The following is a 17322-nucleotide window of genomic DNA, read 5'->3' as shown; positions in this document are numbered from 1 at the left end:
CAACGAGATTGATCTCTTAGATTAGTTCATCTTAAAATCGGATACCAAATTTAAAATAGTCATAATGATGATTTTTAAAAAAGGTCCCTCTATAGTCACTAAGCAATATAAAAGTGATTGTGGAAAACGTTAATCGTAACTCGTTGTTAAGGTTTTTTTTTAAATGTTGAGCGAGTTCTTTTAAAAAAAAAAGCAGGATAATAGTTGTGTTAATAAAAATTGTAATGTTAGAATTATCATATCCATTAGAAATGTTGCAATAGTTCAATTTAAATGTAATAATTATTTTCTACTAGAAAATGGTTTAGTTTTAAAATGGTTTGACAAAGTTGTTAGGGTTAGGTTGCAATTAATATGACTACATGCAAGTCAATCATTAATTATATACTCCCTCCGTTTTTTATTATAAGTGGTTTTTGACTTTACACACCTATTAAGAAATGTAATAATTGGTATGAAAATGAGAAATTATAAAGAGTTTTATAAAAGGGTCTTGCTATCTTGTGCCCCAAGGGCACATGTTAAGGTGTAATTAATGATAATTAATTTCATCTACTTTAATTTAGAACATGTGATAACTAATTATAGTAATTAAAATATTAAAATTTGTATTTATTAAAAATGATTGGGACAAAATTACCCTTTCACATACCGTTTTTTATATTTTCAATTTAAATTTAATGAGAATGTTTAGAATTAAGACAAACTTTTTTTTTCATTTTTGAATTAACTTAAAATTGATTTGCTTTAAATTACAATAATATATTGTTGCAATAGTTATGCTGAAAGTTTTTTAATATAAAATTAAAATGCTTTAAAAGTACAATAATGTAGCAAAATAAATTACAATTTCAAATATATCATTCAAATACAATTTTTTTAAATTACTCAAATAAAAAAATAATAAAAACTCTGATGGTCTTCATACATATATCATCAATTTCTTCCTATTAAAAAAAATATAATTTTAGTTAACAAATTAAAAATATAAAAAACAAAAAAAAATATCTAAAAATATATAAAAAAATATGTACCTAAATTTTTGGTAGAAGAACCGAATTTAAATTTGCATCTTGACATATTTTCTGCTTCTTGTTTTTAGTGTGAGCAGAAAATTGAATATTTTCTTTTTGAGGACATGTTGCAATATTATGTCCTATGTCTTTGCATAATCCACAAGTATTCATGGTATGTGAAAGCTCTTTTCCACCTTTAAGACGTCTTCTTTTAGGACGACCTTTTGTTTTGGAAATCGGAGGACATTGAACAATATCATTCGCATGAGCTTTCATTGTTGTAACATATTATTTGGTCCTCAAACACAACATTGATTGGTTGAGGATTTACTTCCTCATCCTCATGTGATACTTGAAGTCGCCGATGGCAAATAATTAGAAGGAATTTCATGACAATCTTTACGAAGAAAAATACTGAGAATGTGTTGACATAATATCCCCAAAACTCAAAGTGCTTACAGCTACATGTAGCTATTTTACCATCCCAAAAGACCATGTGTTTTCTACTATTAGCATCTTTATAATACCGCAACACAAAAACATTATCATTTTGATGATGAATTGAATATTGGATAGACCTTTCAAACTCCTCTTGAAACTTTTGAAAAGCAAAACCTATGAGAAGACTATGAGCTTGCTCTTGCAAAGGTGATATCAACTTCATGTTCAATCTTTTGCATTTTTCTAACATAGTTTCATGCTCTTCTTTTTGCTTAATATCATTGATTGCTAAATCAACCCGAAGTTAATTTAAATTAATCAAAACATAATTGTATAAGATTATAACCACTACAACAAACAAGACCTTAGACAGCGCTTTTTTTAGCCTTAGACAGCGCTTTAAAGCGCTGTCTAAACCTCCGCTGCTAAAGGTTTAGACAGCGCTTTTTTAAATCTTAAAAGCGCTGTCTAAGCCCCCCCCTTAGACAGCGCTTTTGAAAAGCGCTGTCTAAGCCCCACCGCCTTAGACAGCGCTTTGGCCAAAAGCGCTTTCTAAGACCCTCCTATTTTAATTTTTTTAGGTATACTTTAGACAGCGCTTTTCAAAAAGCGCTGTCTAAGCCCCTCCCTTAGACAGCGCTTTTGCCTAAAGCGCTTTCTAATCCCCCCCTTAGACAGCGCTTTTTACAAAAGCGCTGTCTAAGGTATACGAAAATTTTTGAAGCTTTTGTTTTAAACCACATTTTTTCCAGGTTTATAAACCAGAATTTCTACCTGTTTTCAACCAGATTTTGACAGACAATTATCACATTTTATATATGCCATTTTGGCCTTTTTTCTACCAATTTTTGGCTAACAAATATATATATATACCAATTCAAAGCAATTGAAAACAAAAATATAACGAAATCATGCATTATCAGATATAACTTATAATCAAAGCAATTGAAAACAAAAAAATAAAGAAATCATGCATTATCAGATATAACTTATAATCAAAGCAATTGAAAACAATTAATCCAGACGAAAATACATAACTAAGGTAGTATCTTTGAATATCCTAACAATTATAAAGTTCAATTCATTTTAAACTTCAAAAACCTATACATAACCAATGTTAATATAAACTTCAATAACGTATCCAATAGATCAAAAAATGAATTCCATTGACTAAAAACAATACTTTTTTCATCAGAATATTTCTGAATATGTTCTAAGAAATCAAACAGCCTTGAAACTTTTGAAGACTCCGTCAAATTGTTCTCAGTATCAACCTTGAATGGGCTTTCTGATGGAAGTACAATAAGATCATTTTTCTTGAGTGATTGACGACAGATTGGACACTTGCCACCCATTGAGGTACCCCAGCAATTGAATAGGCATTCTCTACAAAACTGATGTGCACATGGTGTAAAAACAGGATCTTCAGGTGATTCCAAACATATAGAGCATTCTACAGTTTCACCCTTTTGAATATGACCCAAAACCTCATCAATGTATCCATGAGATTGGATAGAATGGGAAGAAGAAATAGAATTCTGTAGGAATCTACTAGCAAGTTTGTTCAACGCGCAGGAAAGACAGGAGACTGAATAGATCCTCCAAACTATTCTGAAACAGAGAACATCACAATTTCAGAAAGAGATTCTTGACAATACACTCTTTTGCGTAATAACTATGAGCTCATTATATGGGAGGAGTACTTTTCTACTAGCAATTCTATAAATTACACAAAATGTTTCTCAATAATTAACCTGAAGCGGTGTTCCAGTTAGACACCAGCGGCAGTGTGAGGACAGGGCAATAGTAGCCTGGGCAACCTGACTTTTATGGGCTTTAATATGGTGAGCTTCGTCTAGTACCACTCTGAACCATTGGACCCTGTGGTAGATGCTATTCTCTCCATCCTGGTTTCAAAGAATCAGGGAATCCAAAATGAGGAGGTTCACTATTTAAATTTATGAAAATAAAATACAAATAAACATTTCCTTACACTTTTATATGAAGCTGATAGGACACCATATGTTGTCAAGACAACGTCGTACTCTAACAACAAATCAACATTATCAGTTCTACCCCCACCATAATGAACAAATATGGATATGCTGCCTGATTTTGAATGTGTTTCAAGCTCGTCCTGGATATTATAAACCATTGTAAATTGCCTTTCACATAAATATTGAGATATATATAAAAGAACAACCATGCTTTTTTAATTGGCTTAAATATAAAAGAACAACCATGCTTTTTTAATTGGCTTAATTAGAGAGGAATCTCACCTTCCACTGACCCAATAATGCCATGGGACAAACAATCAGAGTGCCACCCTCTACATTGTTAATATTCCTCCTCTTAGTTGAGAAAATGTTGTCATATAGGCTCTCTGCGTTACTGTCTTCTGACTTCACCCTGCCTGGATTACTTAGAATCAAAGCAATTGTCATAACAGTCTTTCCAAGTCCCATTGCATCCGCCAGAATCTACAATAAACAAACACAACTGCAATAAGACAAACAGTTCAAAGTGCAGATCCACCGCTGCCCATGTAACTGCTACCGCCGCCGGCACCTCTGCCAGAATACATTGACGAATATGAGCTGCCGCCAACCTACATTGCATGGACAATACATAAGAATGTAACAAAACATACACAGAACACTAATTCCTATTGACATTGGGAAAGGACGGGAAAATTACATCACTTCCACGAGAAACGTAATCACCACCATAACTTGACGAGTACATGCCTCCAACATCACTGCCACCATAAGATCCTGATAGACAAAAATAATAGAATTGTAAGTAAAGAAAACTTCAATGTTGAAAAGAAGAGACCAGACTATTTGCAACGAAATTCACCTCCACCATAACCTGTTCCCTGCCGACTGCTATACATCCCGTGTGATTCTTGACCAGAAATAGAACTTCGGCTGCCACTGCCATATCCAAGATTTGATCTTCCAACTCTACTAGGCATAACAATTGACTCCAATCTTAGAGAACCAAATCAGAAACCATATAATGAAATGCACAGAAGAAGAACAAACAGAAAAAGTCTAACTAACAAATAAACCAAAAAACCAAACATAGCAATCTCTCAAGCTGCAAATTCCATCTACCAATAACTAAGCATAAACCATGAAGGGAGCAGTAAACATAGCACAAATGAAAATCAACGTAAAAGTTGCAATGAGGGAGTTGAAGAATCCAGTAGATGGACTCTTGATACACAAGTAGCATAACATACATGTTAGTATTTAAAAGCAAGGTGATATCAAACTCTCATGGTAGACTTCTGATTCCATCCATTTGTCTATGATTTGAATACCGGGATCCTTAAAAGTACCATCTCTAGAATTGTAAACAACCAACTCTTCTCGCTCAATATCAAATAGCACTTGATCATCGTTAGAAACATAAAGTGCATAAACAAGAGGCCAAGAACCAAGATTTCTGGTGTGAGGAAGACGGAACAATTTAGTCCAAGAATCTTTATTTCCATACTCTTTCATAAGCCAAACATCTGAAAACGTATCAGCATTAGAAAATATGCATAAGCAATCCCTCAACACCCCTATGTTTAAACTAAGCACATTTATCCCTCCATAATCAGGCTGTGGTATCTCTCTGTGAAATTCTTTCTCCAAATCAAGAGACATAATGACCCAACATGAAGAATGCCTCTGTCTATATGCTAACCAATTAATAGCTCCCCTAAGGAATTTTCCTGATTCATTCAAAATGAGAGTATTAGGAGGGAAGTCCTGAATTGTTCTCCAAGAAGTGGTTCCCAGAGTATGAACTTTTACTAGATTTCTGCAATTGCTAACAGGACCCTGAACAAGAGTATGTGGATAACAAACGACAGCAACCTTGTAACAGTGACTCAAATCATCATAGCCAAAGGAAAAACATAATGTTGTGGGACATCTCTCTTCCAAAGAGGGCAGTTTCGTAAATTTTCTAATGGAAGGATTCCACAAAAAAGCGACACCTTCATTGGTTGTGAACAGAAGCTGAGGCAGAGGATGCCGTGACAAGAGCCAACAATGGCAGCGGAATCGTCTTTATCTTTTACAGGGTAGTCTACCTGTATGGTTGTGGTGGTCGCTTCTGTGAAAACGGAGGAGAGCGGGTTAGCTATGACGACGAAATCGAGTTCCCCGACGGTTAAGACGAGGCTCTGACTCGCGTGGCGAAGGTGCTTCTTGGCGAATTTGGGATCGGAGATTAGAGATTTCCAGGATTTGCAGACGCATTGTAGTTGCATGAGGATCTTCACAGGAAGCCTAGAGAGAATTTCTACCACAACATCGAATGGAAGAGTGGGAAGTGGCATCGTGTCGGAGGAAGATGGTGACGGTGATGGTGAAGTTAGGGTTTTGGTGGCGCGGTTGTTTCTTCTATCATTCCCTCATTTGCTGATTTTATTTTTAATTTATAAACAATTTAGGATAGTAAGAGAAGCACTTACTTGGATCGATTTAAATATTTGTGAAAAATCAGATGAATTTTTTTTTTAATTGAAAGACTTTAAACAGCGCTTTCTCAAAAGCGCTGACTAAGGTCTATATTTAAAAGCGCTTTCATTATTTTTTTAGAACATTTTCCGTGTTTTATTTTTATTTTAACCTTAGACAGCACTTTCTTTTAAAAGCGCTGTCTAAGATGCGCTGTTAAAAAACCTTTTTGGCGTAGTGAACAATAGTGATATTTTAGAAATCAGAAGATACATGCTTTGTAAAATCACTTAAAGTTGTATGGGGATTTATGAATCTTTTGATAAATGCATTAATACTCTCTGATCTACCTGTGGTTGTCATTCCACCAAAGAAATAGTCACGAAGATAAGCAAGTGTCCAATAACTTTTAATTTCATACAACCCTTTCACATGTTTATTTGATTGCAAGTTATACTTAGCAATAACTTTTGGCCAGTGATGTTCAAATTCTTCACGTGTCTCAAACTTATACAAGCCATAAAAATCAGAACACTATTTTGGATATATATTTGTCTCGGAGTATAGCATTAAACCAACAACTAAACTTAAAAGTGATGTGCCATATGCAAAAACTGTGTTTTGTTGATGGCAACTCTTTTGAAATTGCTTCTTTCATCCATGGATCTTGATCTGTTAATATAGTCTTTGGTGGCTTCTTCATCAAAGATATAAAAGTTTACAAAAAAATTATGTAATTAAAAAAAATGATACAATAACAAATTATATAAGAAAAATTATGAAATTAAGCTTAGAAGTTACCTTCATCAACCAACGAAATGCAGAAGTTTTTTCATTTCGTAAGAGTGCACATCTAAAAAGTATAGTCTTTCCATGACTATTCATACCCACAAAAATTCCAAATGGCATTTCATAAGAATTTACCTTGTATGTAGCATCAAACACAACAACATCCCCATATTCTTGGTACCAATCAAAACGATAAGCATGAGACCAAAATATATGCTCTAGCCTTCTTTCTTCGTCAAGTGTATATGCATACTGAAATTTAGAGCAACTCTTTTTTGCATCCTCACAATACTTAAGAAGATCAACAACATCAGTTATTTCAACTTTTTTCTTGGCTTTCAAAAACAGATTACGAACATCCTTTTCAATAAATGGAAGATAACCATGGTCCACATTTTTTTCTAGCTCTATGACACGCATTAACTGTCTAACTGAAAGTCCACCTTCCTTTAACAAGAAAATTCATTCAGAATAATCATCTGAGATAATTCGATTAGCTGGTAAGAACCACACTTCTGATTGAGTTAGCAAAGTATAATTATGTTCAACAACAAATGTTGTAACTCGCCACTCACTTGGAAACATATCATGAGTTTTTTGCAAAGAAATTCGCAAATGAGCTTTACATTCACACCTAGTTGATTCTCTATTTCTTTGTTCTTTCGATGGTTCAATGATTTTCAAGGAAGTTCTACCTTCACGATGGCAAAAGAAATCACGCTTACTCACAATTCCATTTTGTTTGATGAATCTACCTTTTCGAACTGAGAACCCGTGTTGATATACATATCTCTTATAAAATATAAATGCTTCTTCCTCACTAAGAAAAATTTGACCAACAAAAGGAACAATATTTGACTCCTTAAAAGTGTCACCCTCACTACTTTCTTGTAAAAATCCATTTATCTCAATATTTTGACTAGAAATCAAAATATTTTCTTTCTCAGAAATTCCAATTTCTTCAACTTCGTCTATAATATTACGATCAATAATAATTTCAGAAGAACCATTTTTTGAAGAAACATCTTCTACTGAATATTCAATATTCAAACTCAAATCCAAATTTATTCTATTGTTGTCCACACTTTCCATTTTGTATTTATCTTCCAAAAATAAAAAGAACAAAAAAGGTTATTCACATATGACTATGGAAAGTTATTTAAAAAAAAATTGGAATCATAAAATAACAAAAAAAATATATATATGACATACCTGAATAAGGAAAATTCTTAAATTGCCATACTTGAGAAGATTTCAGTTCTTAAATTGCCATATTTGAGAAGATTTCACTTTTTTCTGAGAGAAGAAAAATAATGCAGGAAGCGTGAAATATTTGAGAAGATAAAAAGTCTAGCTGATATATAAGATGTGAGGGTAGTTTTGTCATATATTTTTTTAATATCTGTAATAATTACTGTATTTAATTATTACATGTTCCAAAATAAAGTAGGTGGAATCTTTAGTCATTTATTCTTCCTTAACTTATGCCCCAAGGGCATAAGATAGCATTTGCCTTTATAAAATTATCCTTCATTAATGGTATTGGAAAGACAAATTGACATAATTGAAAGGAAAGAGAATAATAAATATTTAAGAGTATAATAGAAAAAATAACATTAATGATTCATTGATATTATAAAACGACTTATATTGTGGTACAAAATATTTTTCAAAAGTGACTTATAATAAAAAACGGAGGTAGTATATTTTAACTATCAATCCAAATTATCACTTATTTCTCAACAATGTTATCCATATTTAAAATAATATTGTGATATCAATCATATTGTTTACTCGACAATCTCCCGGTCTAATAAATAGTAAAATAACATTAAACTTTGCCAATATATGTGAATACTAAATCTAGATCTATCTCTAGACTCTAACTTTATATAGATGATTGTCTAGGTCTAAATCCAAAAGCACCTCTCGACATTATATATATATATATATATATATATATATATATATATATATATATATATATATATATATATATATATATATATATATATATATATATATATATATATATATATATATATATATATATATATATATATATATATATATATATATATATATATATATATATAAAAGTTATGTTATAAACGATCGAGTTATTTTTATGCATAATTTTTTTATCATAGATCTAAACCTAAGAGAATTTATCGACATCAGATAGACTCACAAACATGATAAAAATATAACAAACAATAAATAAAAGTGTAATGATAAAATATGTACGATTAACTAAATCACAAATAATATCATGACCACATCATATACATATTATAAGTTACGATAATGTACAAACATAATACCAACAAAAGTAAACTTATTTACTCGTAATGATGATAGCAAAATAGAAGGTGTAGAAGCAAAATCACATTGGATGATCTCTTAGTCCTCTACTGAATCCACTTCCACATGCCTTCACCGTGATAAACACTCAAACTCTATCTCATTGAGATTATATGTTGAAATATAATATACTATTTCATTTTTTTTACTATTCTAAATTTATTTTATATTTTATTTTCCTTCTTTAGGTATTATGCCATGTTTTGTTTAATTTAAATTTATTGTTAGGACTGGTTACAACGAGGTATCACCTTTGTCAAGTGTATGATTTATTTTGAAACATTCTTTATTTTGAGTGGGGGGCACTCTTCTCCTCGGATTTTTAAGTAAGCCGCATGGATTTTTAATGAGCCGCTTCCCGTTATTATATGAATTTTGAAATATTATTGCTCTTATTTTTGAAAAAATTGAGGACTGTAGTTAGGAATCTTATCAAAATCACTCATGAGACAATCATTTATGTTGAATCCTCATGGATAAATCTTTTGCCACCCAAGAGACAATTAATTATCCATGTTGGATCCTCATGGAGGAATCCTTGTCGTCTAAGAGGAGATTATGTATGTTGGATCCTCATGGAGGAATCCTTGACGCCCATGAGACAATCTTCTTAATTGGATCCTCGTGGAGGAATCCTTGCCACCCAAGAGACAATTAACTATCCACGATGAATTCTTATGAAGGAGTCCTTGTCTCCCAAGAGACAATTATTTATGCGGGATCCTCATGGAGGATAATTTCCACCTTACTAATCCTTACAGTGGTGAGAAACATGTTCAAGGTATTCTAAAAAAATAGTTCACTCAAGAAAAAAAGAAGAAAATCCATCTAAGTTCACCATTTCATTAATCAAACCCTCAATTGAAAAAAGTGAAAAAGAAAGCCCTTAAGGGTGCCATTGATCATTACAAAAAAGGCCCTTAAGAACATGGTTACAAAAAAAATCCCCTAAGGGCATGGTTACAAAAAGAAGCCACAAAGGGCAGAAATAACGAAGTCTCAAACTCACCGGCCTTCCTTCGAAACTCACATTTCTTCGGGAATGTTCTATTGGCGAGCATAATACTCCTAGGGAATTTTCTCCTCCTCTCCTTGTAACCTTCAGGTTTAGTCTAAGTTCGCCCATCAAGAGATATGCAGACTAATTGGGAGGCGGAACTGTTGGTGTAAGCCCTAGAGGCCAATACTTTTGGTACTTGTATCAAATTATTTAAAGGCATTTTCTTTATTATGGTTGATTAATAAAGTCCCTAGAATAGATAGTCCGTTTAATGTATTAAGTGTGACTTAATCATGAGAACACATTAAATATAAGGGCACTATTCTTAAAGTATCCGTAGTCGAGCTTTAATGTGAAGTGGGATAACATTAAAGCATTAAGACTATTATGTTTGTAGACTGATGATCACATCTCATGGATCATGGATAAAGAGTTATCAAGTCTTAAACATAGGTATGAATATTAGGAGTAATATTTATACCGGATTGACCCGCTATGAGAATACTATATAGAAAGTTATGCAAAGTGTCATAAGTTATTCTCATGGTGATAATAGTGTATACCATTCTTCGACCTGAAACCACTATGGATCCTAGATGTAGAGTTGAGTGCTTTATTGCTGATCCAATGTTGTCCGTAACTGGATAACCATAAAGACAGTTGATGGGTACTCCACGAAGCATGCTGACGGACATGAGTGTCCTAGATGGAATTTGCCAATCCTGCGTAACAGGATAAATGTCTATGGGCCCAATATTGAACTGGACAAGGGTGACACGGTCTATACCTTGTGTTCAATATAGACATAAGGGCAAAGGGGTAATTATACACATAATTATTATCACAGGAGGTTTTGTCAGATCACATGACATTTTCGTGACTTGGGTAGCAGTGATGTGTTGCTAGATACCGCTCACTGTTTATTATGTTAAATGCGTGATTTAATATAATTGCCAACGTCGCGAAAACCTATAGGGTCACACACAAAGGACGGATTGATGAGAAATAGAGTAATTAAGGAACACCGTAAGGTACGGTGCACTTAAGTGGAATATGAAATATGGTAAGGTACCAAATACTTAAGTGATTTTGGCATATTATGAGATATGGGCAAAATACACTTAAGTGGGCTTTTTGGCTTGAAGCCCACACAAGTGGTTCTATAAATAGAACCCCTTGGGTAGAAGCATTGTCACTCGACTCCATTCCACTCAGACAGAAATTCAAGTAGAGACTTGGAATTTTGTTTCCCTCTTTCTCTCACTCAAAGCCTTCATTCATAACAGCTAGCACTGCGATTGAAGGAATCCGTTCGTGTGGACTGAGTAGAGACGTTGTCATCGTTCAACGTTCGTGATCGCCCCGTGGATCTGTATCAAAGGTTTTGATCATTATCAGAGATCTGCACCAAAGGTTTGAATCGCCACAAGAGGTAACGATTCTATCACTGATCATGCCCATTCGTAAGTATCACTAAATGGAAAAAAATTTAAATTCCGCTGCGCCTTGGATGGCAATTCTCCAACAGGAACCTCTTCTTCTTATTCTTCCACCAACTGTATGTCATATACCACTTTAAATAAATCCATTTGATTCGGGTCAAACTCATGGTAGAGAAAAAGAACTTGCTCCTTAAGTATGAACAATTCTTCCCTAAGTATGGACAATTTTTCCCCTAACTTTGTTTGTGAGTAGAAGGCACCCTCGAGGGAATCCTTTAGACTTCTCTGAGGCGGAGAGAGCCTTGTTAGGTGTGAATATGGAAGTAGAAAAATGGTTTAGAAGGGTGAATATACCCTTATTAAAAATTCAACTGCTTTTTCAAAACGAGTACCAAAGTTTTTTGAAAGATGCGAGTGAAGGATTTGGAGCAAAATATGATAATTATATGCTTATTGAAACTTAATCACATTAATTCTTACTCAATTTCCAAATACCAACCAATGGTTTTATAATGATACACACGGTATACGATTGATTCAACTGTATATTTCTCAAGATGTGATTATACATTGATTCAATAACAACAAATTCTAAATTCAATTGTCTCTCAAATTTTAATCACCAATGCAGCTAGATTAGGCACCAATTCTAACAAAACATAATCTTACGCATTAAATCACTTTCAATTGAATAAACGATCAACTACACTAAAACTGAAATACCTAAGCATACAAATCCTACAAAAATTAAATGCAAGAGTATGAAGAGAGATGACACCAAGATTTGTAGTGCTTCAGTGTTCGTCCTCGCTTTGCCTATATGCACTCCTAAATGGTTACCCATTAGAACCTGCATTGTTCCTTTTTATTTGACAAATATTTGCAAGAGTTCATACAATCACCAATCCGTAATAATGTTGAGAATTACAAAATCTCCTATCGGGATCTTGACTTGTATACATCGTAATGCCAAACTCTTATGCGTAACCATTACTCAATTAATGCTTCTTGGATATTCCAATATCATCAATATTCTTTAAGCCTTAATGTGTAGTAATCAACCCCTTGATCCTACCGATTCCTCGAGCGATGAATTGTATGAAGAATTGAGAAGAACTTTGTCTTATCCGTAGCCTTCCACGCAATCAGTACCAAGGAAATCTGAAGATAAGAACCTCCTTCTTTTAACTGGAATTTGTCAGACTAATGACAATAACCTCAATATTGCAAGATACCTGAAAGACTTTATTGAGTTTCTTGATGAAGCCTTCAAGGAATTTGGTGTTTCTTCCTATGACTAAGATGTCATCAGCATATATGAGGAGGAAGGTAATGTGATCCTTTTCTTTAAGGATGAACATAGATGAATCAATTTTAGTGTTATGAAATCCCCAACTAAGTAATTCATTTTTTAGTATATCAAACGATTCCCATGGTGCTAGCTTTAGCCCATATATTTCTTTAGACAATTTACATACGTGACTTGTCTTTGTCGAGTCTACAAATCCCTCTAGTTGATGCATGTATATCGTTTCTTTGAGGTAGCCATTGAGAAAAGCATTGTTAATGTCGAGTTGCTCTACTTCCCAATAGAGGTGCACTACAATTGAAAGAATGATCATGGTTGTTCTTTCTTTAATTACAAGACTTGATGTCTTTTCATATTCGAGTCCATCTGTTTGTTGAAAGCCTTTTGCAACTAGTTGTGCTTTCCTCCTTCCTATTGAACCAATGGCTTTGTACTTGATCTTAAAGACCCACCTGAAATCAATAAGTTTTTCTTGGCCTTGGTAGGGTAATAGTGTCCAAGTGTGATTGGACACTAGCTCTTGAAATTCATTGTGTATAGATTCTTCCCATATAGGTATTGTAAAAAGCTTCTTTGGAAGTGGCAGGTTCCATGGTGTCTACGGAGGTCTCAGTTAGACCAATATAATGTAACTTTGGGTTGTGAATACTTTCTATGATCCTGGTATGCAACTCATAGTTGTTGATACTTGTGCCCATGTCATTGCTTGTGGGATTTGTGTCTGAATCATCAATATTTGGTTGATTCATGCCTAGTGTATCTCTATGATCCATGGCCTCTTGTATGGTGAGATATCTATGTCAATGTTTGTAACTTGAGGATCCTCAACTTGGACAATAATATCTTCTATGTCTTATAGGTTAATGTCATATAGAAGTGCTTCTTCAGTGACTAGTGTAGTATCATTACTGTTGAAATTACATGCAATGCACAAAGGGAAAGAAACAAAAGAATTTCAGTTAGTGTTTTCAATGGGCCTCTTGTATTAAGAAATCCACCATGGAATGGAAAGTGATATTCATTGAATATTACATGTCTTGAGTTGAAGATTCTTCCATAAGAGTTGATGCATTTGTACCCTTTGTGTGAATTACTATAACCCCGAGAAACATATATTTTTATATGAAATTGTAACTTGTGCTGATTGTATGGTTTGTGACAAGGATAACAAGCACACACAAATGGTTTCAAAGAATTGTAGTCAGGTACCTTGTGATATATTAGAGAGTAAGGACTCTTATTTTGAGTGACTAGTGATGGTAGCTTGTTTATAAGGTACAATGCAATTGAGAAGGCTTCCCACCAATAATTCAAAGGAATTTGAGCTTGATCAAGCAAGGTCAAATCCAAACTCAGCAATGTGCCTATGCTTTCTCTCAACTTTACCATTTTGCTAAGATGTATATGGACAAAACATTCTAAATTGTATACGTGTATTTATTACCATTTTTGTTTCAGATTTTTGTTTCAAGGGATAAATCCATGTAAATCTACTAAATTCATCAATAAAATGAACATAATATTTGAAACCAGGGGATGATATTATTGGTGCAGGACCCCATACATCAGTGTGAATCAATTCAAGGATTTCCTAAGCATGGAGGGAAAGGTTTTTTAATGTAAAAAATTCATTTTTCCATATTGACATGCCTCACAAAATCTGAAAGGATCACTAGGTAACAGTTTCACACTACAATTTTTTAAGATTGTGTCTAGAACTTTATTGTTTGGGTGACCATGTTTCCCATGCCAACTCTCCTTGACAAAAACATAAGCATTTGAATCATTTTCAACCTCTGAGAGATGATACAAGCCATCTTTAAGTGTCCTTTATAGTATTACCTTCCTTGTCGACTCGTCCTTCATAAAGCAACAATTTTCATGAAACTCAACAAGAATGTTTTTGTTAGCAGCAAGTTTAGACACACTTAATAGGTTTTTAGTAATATTAGGCACATATGGGATATCATGAAAATTAAGTGACTTAAGTTTTGAAGAACCTGTGGCCATAATTTTCAATTTGTCACCATTTCCAACAATTAGTGAATTCTTACTATGGTGCTCAGTCAAGTCTTGAAACTTTTCAGTTTGATGTGTCACATGATTACTTGCACCACTATCAAAGTACCAATCATAGTCTTGGACATAGTTTTGAGAAGCTAGGAAGGCACTATGAGATTCTTGTTTGTCATTTCCTGTTGAATAGTTAAATTTTGTGTAGCTTTTGTCAACCCTGTAAAAGTAGTCAATTGTTGTGTGATTCCCCTTGTTACAAACTTGGCATTGTGTCTTAGATGATTAACCTCTTCCTCCACCTCCTTTCCAACCTCTGAAGTTGGAACCTCTCCAATTGTTGTTTGAATTGAACATGATGCCTTTGTGGTTAAATTTTTTGGCAATGTTTGTTGTTGCATTGAGAGTTAGGTTGGTGAGGTTATTCAGTTTCTCAATTCTACTTTCAAAGGTCAGCAATTGAGCTTGTAGATCAACCCACATGAGTGTAGTTTGATCAGATGGTTTGACAACTAGATTGCCTGCAAATTTAAGCTTATCACACAGGTTCTTCATCTTGATAAGATAAACTTCCATTTTTCATTTCTCCTTTTTGGTGCTATGGAACTCAAATTTGAGATAACTAACTTGTGGCCGTGTGTGAGCACCAGTTATACTTTGAGATTCCTCCTAAAGTTTCATTGAGGTTCATAGTGTAATAACAATGTCACTATGCTAGCAATCATTGAATTTCTCAACCATTCATGGATTTGTTGATCATATGCTTGCCAATATTCAAACTCATGATTTGATATTTTTTTGCCTGAACATGCAGTAATGATGAATTATTCAGGACACTCCTTCTTCCCTAACATGTAACCATCGAGAATTGCACCTCTGATTATAGGCAACACCATTGTTTTCCATAGTGAATAGTTGTCTTTGTCCATCTTGACAAAAACACTGGATGGGAGATCATTTTTATGGTTTGAATTTGCAGCGGATGACACGGTTTATATTGGATCTAAAGCCTTCAAGATTTAAGATCTTTGATGCCAAGATATGGAACTGTGTCATTGTATATTGATTTATGTTGCATAATTTAATGGGCATGTAAACATATATACAATGATAGATTGGTCAACAAGATCTAAGAATCAAGCTAATAATAATGGCTATATCCCAACATAGAAACTATTAATGTTAGGCTAATAATGACTTGTTAATTACAATAAAATACAATCAATTATATTCTGATATGATCCAAGTATCAAAAAATTATGTCTAACTTGAGGAGTTGCTAAACATAAGTAATTTGACTATATAAATAAGATTTGGCTAATCTACTAATAGTTGTACTTGTAGTTCTAGATAAGTCATTCAAGTCGCTCATTGCTACTGAAGAGGAATCAATCAATTATTATGATGCAACTGAAAGAACAATGTATTACCTTAGTCGATTGCTCATAGCTGTTGAGAATATATACAAACCTAGTGATAAGTTATGTTTATCTTGATTTTAAACTTGAATATTATTTATCATCCCATTTTTTTTAATTTAATGCAAAGTTGATATAGTTAGATATTTTCTCAAAAGACTTATATTACAAGGTCAACAAATAAAATGTGTCATTCACACTTAATCCCTTTGCATTAAAGTATGTCCCTTATGCATTGTCAAAGTCCAGGCTCGCGAGGACTTAGCAGAATATCTTTGTGTAAATATCTAAGATTTAATTATTAGTAATCTATAATATCAATATATGATTCAAATGATTATGTAATATTTTTAAATAAGTACTACATCGGATTGATTTATAAAAAAATTATTTTTTAGATTAATTGAATCATTAATCTATATATTGATTATTCAATAAATTTAAAAACAATGATAAATAAAATTTGGGAATTCTTTTAAGTGTTTAGTGGGTATATATTGATAATGTAAAATAATTTTAAATTATCATCCAACATAAATTCATCACTTAGTCATGTCATTCCATTAACTTAACGTGATGTGATATATGTTGGTGATTGGTTGGGTGTAAAATTACTTTACACTCCATGCATATCCCATTTTCTCAATTCTTAATGGGTGAAAGTTCATATATATATATATATATATATATATATATATATATATATATATATATATATATATATATATATATATATATATATATATATATATATATATATATATATATATATATATATATATATATATTGTTTTTAGATTTTTTTTAAAATAACCACTATATTTCAAAAATATTTCTCAAATAACCATATTTTCAAAACATATACCAAACTAACAACTTTTCAAACAAAAAAATATTTGTCCCCAAGAGGATGTGTCATTGCCTGTGGCGCATGCACTCAAACCTTTGTCTTAGGCGCATGCTCAATGTGATGCCAATGGTAGTGGCACATGCAACCTTTAGGAGCATGCGCTATTGCATGTGGCTCTTATGTTTTTTTTTATAATTACTTTAACAAAAATATAATAATC

At 33.0% G+C, this 17322-nt stretch overlaps 1 protein-coding gene and 1 pseudogene across 1 annotated transcript; both read right to left on the bottom strand.

The window, feature by feature from the left end:
- Nucleotides 1-1034: 1034 nt before the first annotated feature.
- LOC127080330 (uncharacterized) lies at nucleotides 1035-15410 on the bottom strand (annotated as a pseudogene).
- LOC127088211 (uncharacterized) lies at nucleotides 3961-4449 on the bottom strand. The gene is made up of 3 exons (XM_051029126.1): nucleotides 4317-4449; nucleotides 4155-4231; nucleotides 3961-4065 (listed from the first exon to the last, which is right to left on the bottom strand). The coding sequence occupies exons 1-3, from the start codon at nucleotides 4432-4434 to the stop codon at nucleotides 3976-3978; spliced, it is 285 nt and encodes a 94-aa protein (XP_050885083.1). The 5' UTR covers nucleotides 4435-4449; the 3' UTR covers nucleotides 3961-3975.
- Nucleotides 15411-17322: the final 1912 nt, after the last annotated feature.

This window comes from Lathyrus oleraceus, chromosome 5 (assembly GCF_024323335.1).
Source record: "Lathyrus oleraceus cultivar Zhongwan6 chromosome 5, CAAS_Psat_ZW6_1.0, whole genome shotgun sequence".
Lineage (NCBI taxonomy): Eukaryota > Viridiplantae > Streptophyta > Magnoliopsida > Fabales > Fabaceae > Lathyrus > Lathyrus oleraceus.
Note: the sequence above shows the minus strand (reverse complement) of the source record. Positions and strands in the feature narration are given on the sequence as shown.